The sequence below is a fragment of the Thamnophis elegans genome, chromosome 10 (assembly GCF_009769535.1).
Source record: "Thamnophis elegans isolate rThaEle1 chromosome 10, rThaEle1.pri, whole genome shotgun sequence".
NCBI lineage: Eukaryota > Metazoa > Chordata > Lepidosauria > Squamata > Colubridae > Thamnophis > Thamnophis elegans.
The window spans coordinates 8,576,785-8,588,794 of record NC_045550.1 but is presented as its reverse complement, the minus strand read 5'-3'; the positions used below and the strand labels follow the sequence as shown (position 1 = coordinate 8,588,794).

Genomic DNA, 12,010 nt, shown 5'->3' with positions numbered 1-12,010 from the left:
GAGTTGAGTAACATCCCTTCCCCCTACAGCTGCAGTGGGGAAGTCTTTATTATGTAAAGTGGGCTAGCCTGGCCTTCTCAATGGCCTATTGAGAAAGTGTGGATGGGCAGGAAGCTACAGGCAACTCTTCTGTCTTTTAAAGCATGTTTCTTTCTTTTCACATCCAGAGAAATATTCTGCCTTTTCGATATTTCCTAGGGTATTTCATTTTTCTGGGAGAGGGCTGGATGATAACTTCCCACAAAACGACAACAATTTATTGTGCATTCCACTGGCAGCAGGATGGATCTGAGCTAAGTATGGAACTCTAGGTTGGCTGATAGGATGATCTACTTATAGGATACTTATAGGTGCACAAGAGAGTTAAGGGAACGCCCATAATACCGCCTGCTCCGCTAGGTATAAACAATTACAAAAATATATATTTTAAAAACCTCTTATGGCAAGTATGTTCACCTGATATAAATGACAGAACCGGGCTTTTCAATATTAATTAAAAATACTTTTAAAAAAGGCTGAAAAGGGAGGGAGGGGAGTTCCGCGAGCTTGCTGCAGTTTGCACTCCCCAATTGGCGCGTCCAGCAGATTTCCTTCCCTTCTCCGGCTTTGCCTAACGGCGCCAAGTCTCCTCCCAGGCGGCTCCTCAAAAACCATGCGCTCGTCCAACTTCTCCGCCGGCGCCGGCTCCATTTAAAGCAGCGCTTCCCTCCTCAGTTGTCCTCCGCGTTTTGGCCAGGCGAGGTTTCCAATTCCCGGCTCTCCCCGCGCCGGGACTCTCCTTCTCTCCCCGACCCGTTGCGCGTGTTTCCCTCGCTGGACTTTCCGCGCCTTCTTGGGAAGAAAAAGATGAAAGCCCTTCTGTGGCCTTTGGCGCCCAGCCTCTTCTTGCTCCTGCTCCCGGGCGGCTGGGCTCAAGCCTTCGGCCGGATTTGCCCTGAGCGCTGCGACCGCGCGCGGTGCCCGGAGGTGCCCGCCGAGTGCGCGGGAAGCGGGCAGACCCTCGATTCCTGCGGCTGCTGCCCCGTGTGCGCCGCGCAAGAGGGCGAGCCCTGCGGAGGCTCCCCGTTCGGAGAGCCGTCGTGTGCCGAAGGGCTGTTGTGTGTGCTGTCGGCCGGGGCCCCCGGAGTGGCGGCTTCGGCTACGGTGCGCAGGCGAGCCAAAGGCGGCCACTGCGTGTGTGCCGGGAACGAGCCGGTGTGTGGCAGCGATGGAAGGAGCTACGGCAACCTGTGTCAGCTGCGGACCGCTAGCCAGCGCTCGGAAAGCCAGCAGCAGCCGCCCGTCATCGCCATCCAGAGGGGCGCCTGCGGTCAGGGTGAGAGGCCGGCGGGGCGAGGGAGGCGGGCGCGCATCGTTCAGCTTTCCCCTGCGAATTCCTCGCGCCTTCGTCGGGTCTCCAAATGCGTTGGGCTTCAACACCCATAAATATTGTGGTGGTGGTGGGGGGGGGATATTGGAGCGCAACGCATCTGAAGATGCGCTGGGTAGTTAAAGCAAATTGCCTTTTTTTCCCCTTGCCCCAAATCCCCCCCCCCCTGCGCGATGTCTGGGGCTGAGTTACATTTGTACCCTTCTCTCTTAGTCGCTTTTTTGGGGGGTGGGGGGTGGGGGTAGTCTAAAATGCTATTACGATGCTAACTTAATTTATAAAACTTAATTAATTTATTTATTTTAATTTTTAATTTCTCATATATACATTCACAATTATATGATCTCATAACTGTTATTAATATGTATTTGTAACAATTTTTCTCCCCTACAGTTGACAACATACTTGAAATTGCTTTCTTACCATCCCATAAACCCATCTTATCTTACAATAATCCTACTTCTTCTTCCTTCCTTCCCTCCTTCTCTCCTTCCTTCCCTCCTTCCTTTCCTTCCCCCGTCCCTCCCTTCTTTCTTCTCTCCTTCCCTCTTTCCCTCCTTCCTTCCCTCCTTCTCTCCCTCCTTTCTTCTCTCCTTCTCTCCTTCCTTCCATCCTTCCTTCCCTCCCTCCTTCCCCCTTCCCTCCCTCCTTTCTTCTCTCCTTCCCTCTTTCCCTCCTTCCTTCTCTCCTTCTTTCCCCCCTTCCTTTCCTCCTTTCTTCTCTCCTTCTCGCCTTCCTTTCCTCCTTCCTTCCCTCCCTCCTTCCCCCTTCCCTCCCTCCTTTCTTCTCTCCTTCCCTCTTTCCCTCCTTCCTTCCCTCCTTCCTTCCCTCCTTTCTTCTCTCCTTCTCTCCTTCCTTTCCTCCTTCCTTCCCTCCCTCCTTCCCACTTCCCTCCCTCCTTTCTTCTCTCCTTCCCTCTTTCCCCCCTTCCTTCCCTCCTTCTTTCGTTCCTTCCTTCCCTCCTTTCTTCTCTCCTTCTCTCCTTCCTTTCCTCCTTCCTTCCCCCCTTCCTTCTCTCCTGCATTCCCTCCTTCCTTCCCTCCCTTCTTCTCTCCTTCTCTCCTTCCTTCCCTCCTTCCTTCCCTCCTTTCTTCTCTCCTTCCTTCCATCCTTCCTTCGCTCCCTCCTTCCCCCTTCCCTCCCTCCTTTCTTCTCTTCTTCCCTCTTTCCCTCCTTCCTTCCCTCCTTTCTTCTCTCCTTCCTTTCCTCCTTCCTTTCCTCCTTCCTTCCCCCCTTCCTTCCCTCCCTTCTTCTCTCCTTCCTAGTGGGGGCATTTAGCTAAACTTAATTTAGCTTCTTTCTTCTTGACTGAAGAAGGGAAGGGGAAAGATTTGAGCTGGGCCTGAACTCCTCATTTCCTAGGGGGTGCTAAGAGAAATGTTATCTGGCATTTTTAAATGGTGACAAAACGAGTACTTTGCGGTGCCCAGGAGAATTGACACTCCTGGTTTCCAACGGATCGATAATAGTTGTGTCCATGACCTTCTAGAAAGGAAAGAAAAAGTACATATTTGGGGATGCAACATGGCTAAGGAATGCTGAATGGACCTTGGCTTGGGTCATGGAAGGAACAGACAGATGGAGGACATCTGTACGAATAAACAAAAGTATGTTCCAAGGAAAGAAGACAACAAGCTAGATAAGATATAATAGTGAAAGGACAGTGGAAGAAACATCACAGCTCAGAGAAGATTCAGTTTTGTTAGGTGAGAATAGAAAAGTCGGAGCAACCTTTAAACTAGTTTATATGCTAGGTCAGTGTTTCTCAACCTTGGCGACTTTAAGTCCTGTGGACTTCAACTCCCAGAATTCACCAGGCCACAATTCCTGGCTGGGGAATTCTGGGAGCTGAAGTCCACAAGTCTTAAAGTGGCCATGTTTGAGGACCCTTGTTATAGAGCAGTGTTTCTCAACCTTGGCGACTTTAAGTCCTGTGAACTTCAACTCCCAGAATTCCCCAGGCCACAATTGCTGGCTGGGGAATTCTGGGAGCTGGAGTCCACAAGTCTTAAAGTGGCCATGTTTGAGGACCCTTGTTATAGAGCAGTGTTTCTCAACCTTGGTGACTTTAAGTCCTGTGGACTTCAACTCCCAGAATTCCCCATGCCGCAATTGCTGGCTGGGGAATTCTGGAAGCTGAAGTCCACAAGTCTTAAAGTGGCCATGTTTGAGGACCCTTGTTATAGAGCAGTGTTTCTCAACCTTGGCGACTTTAAGTCCTGTGGACTTCAACTCCCAGAATTCCCCAGGCCACAATTGCTGGCTGGGGAATTCTGGGAGTTGAAGTCCACAGGATTTAAAGTCGCCAAGGTTGAGAAACACTGTGCTAGGTAAATGTCTGGCTTTTGATCCAAGGGAGTGTGAAGGGAAATATATTTGTTTGATTTCTTCATTTTGAAATAAATAGAATAGATTCTATTGTCCCTGTTGAACTTTCTTTTTTTGCATGTTGGAGAACGTTATTTTGATCCAAGCAGATGTGACTTTTACTTGTGCTTTTAATACATGTTTTGAACTAATAGAATAGCCGTAATGGAAGTGAGTGGCATAACAAATCCAAATAAATAAGAGTATATTAGTACAATACTATATAATTTATATATACTTTATAATATGTATCTATCTATAAGTGTTACGTTTAGCCCAAATCAGGGTTTTTTAAAACTCAGAATGAGTTTATAAATAACCGGTATGTTTTATAATGTTTTTACTGAGGTTGATTTATTTTCTAATGCTGTAGGCTATTTCAGGATTCCTTTTAATGGAAGAATAAGCTAAATAAATAAACAAATATCTACTGAGAAGTCCAGATGTGTTCTCTGGGTCTTACCTCCTGGAAAGTATGTGTAAAATTACACCCCTCGTTCAGTTTTATGTTATATTTTGCATGGCTCAAAAGTCATCGTAGGTTAAGAATCCATGATGATCATACATATCATGTTTTTAAAGATTTAAAACAATCTTGGAGGATAACTGTAACCATTGGCAGCCAAATAGCTGCTTAACCCTTTTCATGTATTTAATTTCCTAACTACATATGAGTCATTTTTCTGTTTGCCTAGGGGAAATCATGAAATCACGTGCCTTTTTTCTAGGGATGAAAAAGTGAATGGGTGGGCATTTTAACAGAAGAATAGGCAATTGGAAGGAGAGGGTTAAGCAGTTATTGCTCCTTTGTTTATATTTGCAGGGACCTGTGCTTGCTTTTCATAAAACAGTTGGAAGACTTTTGTTTACAACATCTGGTTTGGCTCTTACAAAAAATTTCCTAGAGATAAATATTTTCTTTGATGAGACCATGACTGAAAAAAACAAGAGTTTTGCCCTTACTAGTTTTTACCTGCTTTTACCTGCCACAATCCAGTTAACATTAACCTATAAATCCCAACCACAGACGATTTTTTTAAAGCTGGATCAAGCTAATGGATTCAGTCCTACGGACATTTATAAGCACAGGGTCACAGTAGATACGGTTGGCAGATTGGAGTGGAAGTAAAACCCTGTTCCTTTCCTACATTTTTCCATTGAAAATATAATTCTACAGTCTTTTTGATGCCTCCATTTTGCTTATATAAATCTCATGAAGGAGAAATAATAATAATAAAGTAATATAGCTTGGAATGGAAAACTGTAACAGGGAGAAAGTTCATATGTGATCCTTGCATTTCAAACCATCCCATTCTTTCTGTTTTATCGGTAATTGGTAGGGTCCAAGTTGGCTTGTTTACACAACTCTTTCCTGTATAGTTGAAACCTGATTTCATATACATTCTTAGACTATCCAGTAATATATGCAATCTTCTTTTTATAGACTTGAAAAATGTATGTGTCAAATTCTAGACTTTAATCATTTCAGTCTAGAATTGAACTGTGCACTGAATATAAGTTTATGTGACTCCCGCTTACACTGGTGTAGCTTTAGTATTGTAATATATATATATATATATTGTATGTATGTATATTGTATGTATGTATGTATGTATGTATAGATAGATAGATAGATATAGATATAGATACAGATACAGATACACACACACACACACACACATATATACATACATACATACATACATACATACATACATACATACATATATATATATATATATATATATATATATATATATATATATATATAGTGTCACAACCCCTGGTATGCCCAAATATGGGAGGAGGCATACTGCTTCCTTTTTCTGTCTATTGGCTCATCACAAGAGACCATCCAGACAGAAAGCCAATATTTTTACTGTTGCCTTTGTTACATTTTGTTGTATTTGTGCTGATAAATAAATAAAGGGAGACTAGTATAGATCTATTTCAAGCTATTTAGCTCTTATCAGCTAGCCATACCCTTACTGGGATTTGAACCTGTGCTGTATTAGACAGCTGGGTTAACCACCAAGCCACAAGGTTCTCCTCCTTTATCAGCTGAGCCAGGGAAATAGGTATGTATTTAGTGTCAAAACTGCTGGTATGCCCAAATATGGGAGGAGCCATACTGCTTCCTTTCTCTGTCTATCGGCTCATCACCATCCAGACAGAAAGCCAATATTTTTACTGTTGCCTTTGTTACATTTGTGTTGTATTTGTCTATACTAGTCTCCCTTTATTTATTTATCAGCACAAATACAACACACACACACACACACACACACACATACACATTTGTTTATTACTTAACGTCCTTGACTAGCAATTTATCACAAATTAAAGGAAAATGTAATCCTGATTTCAACAGCAGATTTAGGGTTTGTTACATAGCTATTACAGGTATGTGGATCATTTTTTTTAGCAATGCTATCATTGTTTTATCAAAATGTAATCCATTTAGCATGATACATTTTGTCACAAGACAGTTCGAAATGCAACTTTAATTTTAAAAAAATTCTGATTCTTTGTAAAAGATTCTGAGAAATGGCAGCAAGAAACACTTTGGCACCAGCCAAAAGAAACCTGGATTCTCATCCTGCTTAGCCACAAAATTGTCTGGATAGTCTTAGAGTTAATAATTTCTTAATGCTCACTGATTTCTTAATACTCATTCATCTTAACACTAACCTTAGCCCTATTCAATTTAATGATGATGTATAGACATTTACAGTTAATCTACTTCCCAGAGCTTTTTTTTTTACAAAGACGATAATGAAAGAATCCCTGTTTGTTCAGGAATTGCATTCCACAAGAAACAGTCTTCTCCTTGTTCTGCTTTATCCAGCATGTTCTGCTTGTTCAGCACACCTTCCATGGCTGACCAATGGTGGATCCTGTCATCCACTACTGAGTTTCTTGTTTCTGGAGGCCTCATTTTATTGCCCTTCATTGCACTCGCCAGAATGACCATGAATGGTCATTCTCTAGGCGCTGCAGGAGTGTCTAAGCATGGGTTAACTTCAGCTTGCTGCCCAAGGACTGAGTTCAAAGTTTGTGTAGCCACACCTCCTGCTCTCCTCAAAGGCTCAGTTTACAAAACGAAGAATAAGTCCCAAAAGGAAGAAATATATGAATGATCTATGTCCTCCAAGATGGTAACACATGCACCCACAGGCGACCCCAGGGCGGGGTTGGACATTCCCGCAGCACCTAGAGAACGACCATTCCGGTAATCCAAAGGTCATTTTCCTAGGCGCTGCTTGGAGTGTCCAAGCATGGGACATACCCAAGCTATGTAGACCCAGGGTGGGAAGAAGTGTCCAGGCCCGCAGTAGGCGCGATGACCCATTGTAAGACTGTTCTTCCGAGGGAAGCCTCCACAGATGCAAAGGCATGCAGCCTGTAGTTCTTCACAAAAGGAGATGGTGACAACCATGTCGCAGCCCTGCATATCTCCTCGATGGGCGCTTCCGTGACCCACACGGCCAAGGTCGCGGCACTCCTCGTGGAGAGTGCTCTAATGCGCGGAAGAACCAGTCTGGCCTGTTGCTCGTAAGCAATCTTAATACAGGCCTGTATCCAGTGTCCTATCGTGGAAGATGAGACCTTCCTGCCCATGGAAACGGGCTGAAAAGACACAAAGAATGATTCCAGCCTGCGAAAGGAAGCAGTTCTTTTCTTGTATATGCGCACAGCCCAGCGAACATCAAGCTTATGCCACATGTGCTCCCTTGGATGTCTGGGTCGCGGACAAAAGTCAGGAAGAATCACCTCTTGCATCCTGTAGAAGACACTGTTGACTTTTGGCACAAACGCCGGGTCCAGTCGGAGAACGACCCTGTCTGGATGCACTATCTACAAGTCCTCCGACAGCTTTTTGGGGGTCCTTGACTGTCTTCCTGTCGCCAAAGCTCGCCAGAAGCTGCTAGCAAGCCTCCCATGGTGTTGCTGTAATCGCGGCAGCGCGAAAGCCAGCCACGCTCCAGGCAGCCTGTTTCGCGCGTCAGAAGGCAAAGGGAGAGAATCCACACTTTGACAGATTGGAAAAACACAACAAAGGAGCTAAGAGAATCTACATAACTATGCACAACAATAATAAAGGCTACACTACACTGACTTTGAGAGCCCAACCTGATGCTCAAGGCCTGGAACTCCCCAAACACGTCCTTTTAGGGCGCCTGGGTTTTTTAAACTGAGCCTCTGAGGAGAGCAGGAAGTGTGGCTACACAAACTTTGAACTCAGTCCTTGGGCAAGCAAGCTGAAGTTAACCCATGCTTGGATACTCCAAGGAGCGCCTAGGAGAATCTGCCTTTCTAGCCAGCATTTTCCAGCTATGGTGTTTCTCCACACCATTAGAGAGCATCACTCAATCATAAGGCCCCACTGGAAGTTGACATTGCTAATAATATTACAAAATGTGCTCCTGCAGGTATGTGGTCCCCACAAAATACACACAATTTTTATTTGCCGAAAACTCTAACCCCTTGTATTTCCTCTTTGGCTTTGTTCTGCCTCTTTTCCAACATATCACCAGGCATCAGGAAAAACATCCCCCAATTAAACCACTCATCAGGAATGAGTTTTACTTAAACACTGTCTTCTTCAGCTAACTTCCCACAGACCATTGGGATTTCTTATTGGCTAATTATTTGAGATACATGTATTTTAAATTTTTTAGAAAATATATATTTGAAGATATCAGCAAGGAGGCAGAAAAAAAAGCTCCTTTAATATTTTTGGGTCTTTTTTTGCATATTGGAGTGAGAACCGCAGGGCTGCTGCAACTGTGTAAATTAAGTTATGAATTTGGACTTAAATGTTTATGCTATTAATGAAACAGAAAATGAAGATGATGTTTAAAAGTCAGTATTGTTTAGAAATTTCCCTTGAACATCTGAGAAATAAATAATAATAATAATAATAATAGATAGATAGATAGATAGATAGATAGATAGATAGATAGATAGATAGATAGATGATAGATAGATAGAAAGCAGACAATAGGATTGTTGATAGAAATCCTGCCTTTTCTTAAAGTATATTATGTATAACTTTTAAAAGCTGATTTCTATTAACTGTACAGTTTTCAATATTTTTCAAATTCTTCAATTGCTGATTTTCTTTTCCTCTTATCCTTCCCATCTATGATGCAAATTACTTGATGAAGTTGAATATGGTGATATTTCTGAAATAAATGTTTGACCCAGTTATCCAATTCCTGGATTTCCTGATTGAGTTTGCACACTTTTCTTTGAAAAAAAAAATCTGCACTATTTTGCTCCTTTGATTGGAAAGTGAACAATTTCCCATGTTTTCTGTTCTCTTTTTGATGGTGTCTGTTTTTACTTTCAAATTCTGAATTCCTTGCATAATCATCTCTAAGGTAACTGCCTTCTCTCCCTTTTCTTTTTCCTGTTGTAACATTGTCTGTATTGATCTTTGTCTCCTGCTGATGAGGAAGAGGGTGTTGTTGCAGAGCCAATGGTTATTATTCTTTTACTCATCTTCAAATTTTTCTATATTATAATCCACTTGGTATAAAAATCAATTGTAATCCAGAGTGACCATAAACTGATCAAAGGCTAAAAGAAAAAAGAAAAAAAGGTAAAAGAAAAAGAAATAGTTTCAAGGTTTCTTGTAAGGTTAAAGCTCTCTAAACAAAAGAAAAATAAATTCGAAACTTATAAAATGAAAGCCTTTCAAGATCACTCCAGGCTTTCTCTTACAGTTGTTATCTATTCTCTCCAGGCAGAATTTCAAGGACTGAAAATTTCAGAGTGAGCACCTGTGTAAATAACTCTTCTTTTATCAGTCAAGGCTGAGCCAGTAACCTTAGAGAGCAATCTTTTCCAAACATTCAATCAGACAAAAAATAGAAACAAAGTTTCAAAGCGTCTAGGTGGCAGTGTTAGTTATCCAAAGCTTTCCCTCTCTGTATTACGTTCTCTGCCTTATTAAGAGAAAATAAAAAAATAAATAAAAAAAGCCAAATGAGAAACGCTGTATATAAAAAAAGGCTCCTTCCGAAAAGTGGAACAATAGTTATCAAACAGTCCAAAAGTAAAAGGCAAGAAAAAGAAAAAAGCCCGCTTCATTTAACATTGCGCTGATTAGAAAGTCCAGTCAGTCTTCCAACAATAAAAAGGAGGGGGAAAACTTTCACTTTCACTGTAGCCTTATGTTCGCCTCTTACTCTCTCTCATCAGTCTTTATCTTAAATTAGTTCTCTTCATTTAGGATGTTCTCATAAATCAGAAAAAAGGTAAAAATCTCACCATGAATGACACGCTCTCTCCTGCACTTTCACTTCCAAAGCTGTCAGCAGTTTCGTCAGCCTTAATGGCTGCTTCCTAGCCACTGGCAAAAGAGCTATTCCTGGATCACCAGAGACTTTGCGGGTGTCTCTGGGATCGGCAGGATATGCCCCTTCCTATCACCGTCTCTTTGGGATGGTTTAGGTCCAGTTGGACCGTCCTCCAGCTGGAATTTCGGCGGCGGTCTCGGAGCCCCGAGATTGACTATCGTGTCACCACTACGTTAGCTTCCGGTCAGCCTTTTTGACTTTTAATCTCTTTTTGCTGGTGTACGTTTTTCCTATCTTGTTTCCATTTTTATACATATTTCTTTTAACGTTTTTTATTTTTTATCATGCCTGATTCTTGAAGATTGCCAGAAAAAATCCCTGCAGTTTTCTTGCCCTTATATTTTTCCTTGCAGTGGTGAAATTCAGCAGGCTCTGATAGCTTCTGGAGAACCAGCAGCGAAAATTTTGAGTAGTTCGGAGAATCAACAAATACCACCTCTGGCTGGCCACACAGTGGGGTGGGAATGGAGATTTTGCACTATCCTTCCCCTGGAGTGGAGAGGAAATGGAGATTTTGCAGTATCCTTCCCCTGGAGTGGGGAGGGAATGAGGATTTTTGCATTATCCTTCTCCTGGAGTGGGGTGGGAATAGAGATTTTGCATTATCCTTCCCCTGGAGTGGGGAGGGAATGGGGATTTTGCATTATCCTTCCCATGGAGTGGGGTGGGAATGGAGATTTTGCAGTATCCTTCCCCTGGAGTGGGGAGGGAATGGAGATTTTGCAGTATCCTTCCCCTGGAGTGAGGAGGGAATGGAGATTTTGCAGTATCCTTTCCCTGGAGTAGGTAGGGAATAGGGATTTTGCATTATCCTGGAGTGGGGTGGGAATGGAGATTTTGCAGTATCCTTCCCCTGGAGTTGGGAGGGAAAGGGGATGTTGCATTATCCTTCTCCTGGAATGGGGTGGGAATGGAGATTTTGCAGTATCCTTCCCCTGGAGTTGGGAGGGAAAGGGGATTTTGCATTATCCTTCTCCTGGAGTGGGGTGGGAATGGAGATTTTGCAGTATCCTTCCCCTGCCATGCCCAGCAAGCAACTCTCACAGAACTGTAAAAAATAGTAAAAACAAAATTGAATTTCACCACTGCTTCCTTGGGTTGAGAGACATTGGCCTGTCACACAGCTGGCTTTGCACCTAAGGCAGGACTAGAACTCCCAGTCTCCCAATCTACTTAACCACTACAAGAAATGGAGGCTCTTAGCTGAGTTAAAATCTCTTTTCATCTATAGTGGTTTCCTGAATTGCCCCTTATTTTTTATTCGTGTGGCAGGTAAATTGCTGTATGCTTTTAAATTTGAAATAGTTCAAGGATAGATTCTAGCATAAACGTTTTTATTCCTCTTAAAACATAGAATGGTAGGATAAGTAACAGTAATCTCAGTATATTAACATACAATTTTTAGTTAAATTAATGTATTCTAGCTGCATATACAGCCTATCCCAGCGATGGCGAACCTTTTTTGGCTTGCATGCCATAAACGCGGGGAGCGCAGAGGGGTCGTGCCTAAGCATGCTACACCCATAATGCAATGCATGACCGCCTCCCCCAGCGCGCATGCGTGCATTACAGGTGCTCCCCCCATTTTTTGCATGCTTTTTTTTGCTCTACTGTTCCTCCTTTTCCCTCTCTTCTTTGGGTGCATTTGAAACTCTGCACTTAATTAATGATGAGCTGGTTGCTAATGATAGCTAAAATATTTTAGAGGGCAAATCGCGGCACATAAATTATATATAGGAATGACGTTAGAAAGCAAGACTAGATTCTCTTCCATAAAATGCGGATTGAAGACAGTTGAAGACAGCCACTTAAACAGGAGAGGAGCTTGAATAGGCATTTGGCTTCTTGAAAAATCAATTTGCCTGAGCAACACAATGCAAATAAGCTCTTAAACATGTGATAACAT

At 42.8% G+C, this 12,010-nt stretch overlaps 1 protein-coding gene across 1 annotated transcript in view; it reads left to right on the top strand.

The window, feature by feature from the left end:
- The first annotated feature begins 707 nt into the window (after positions 1 to 707).
- The window catches only part of HTRA1 (HtrA serine peptidase 1), a 57,300-nt gene continuing 45,997 nt past the window's right edge, over positions 708 to 12,010 (top strand). The window contains exon 1 of the mRNA XM_032225451.1: positions 708 to 1,315. Within this exon, the coding sequence (XP_032081342.1) occupies positions 847 to 1,315 (469 nt within the window). The 5' untranslated portion in view covers positions 708 to 846. The remainder of the gene's footprint in view (positions 1,316 to 12,010) is intronic.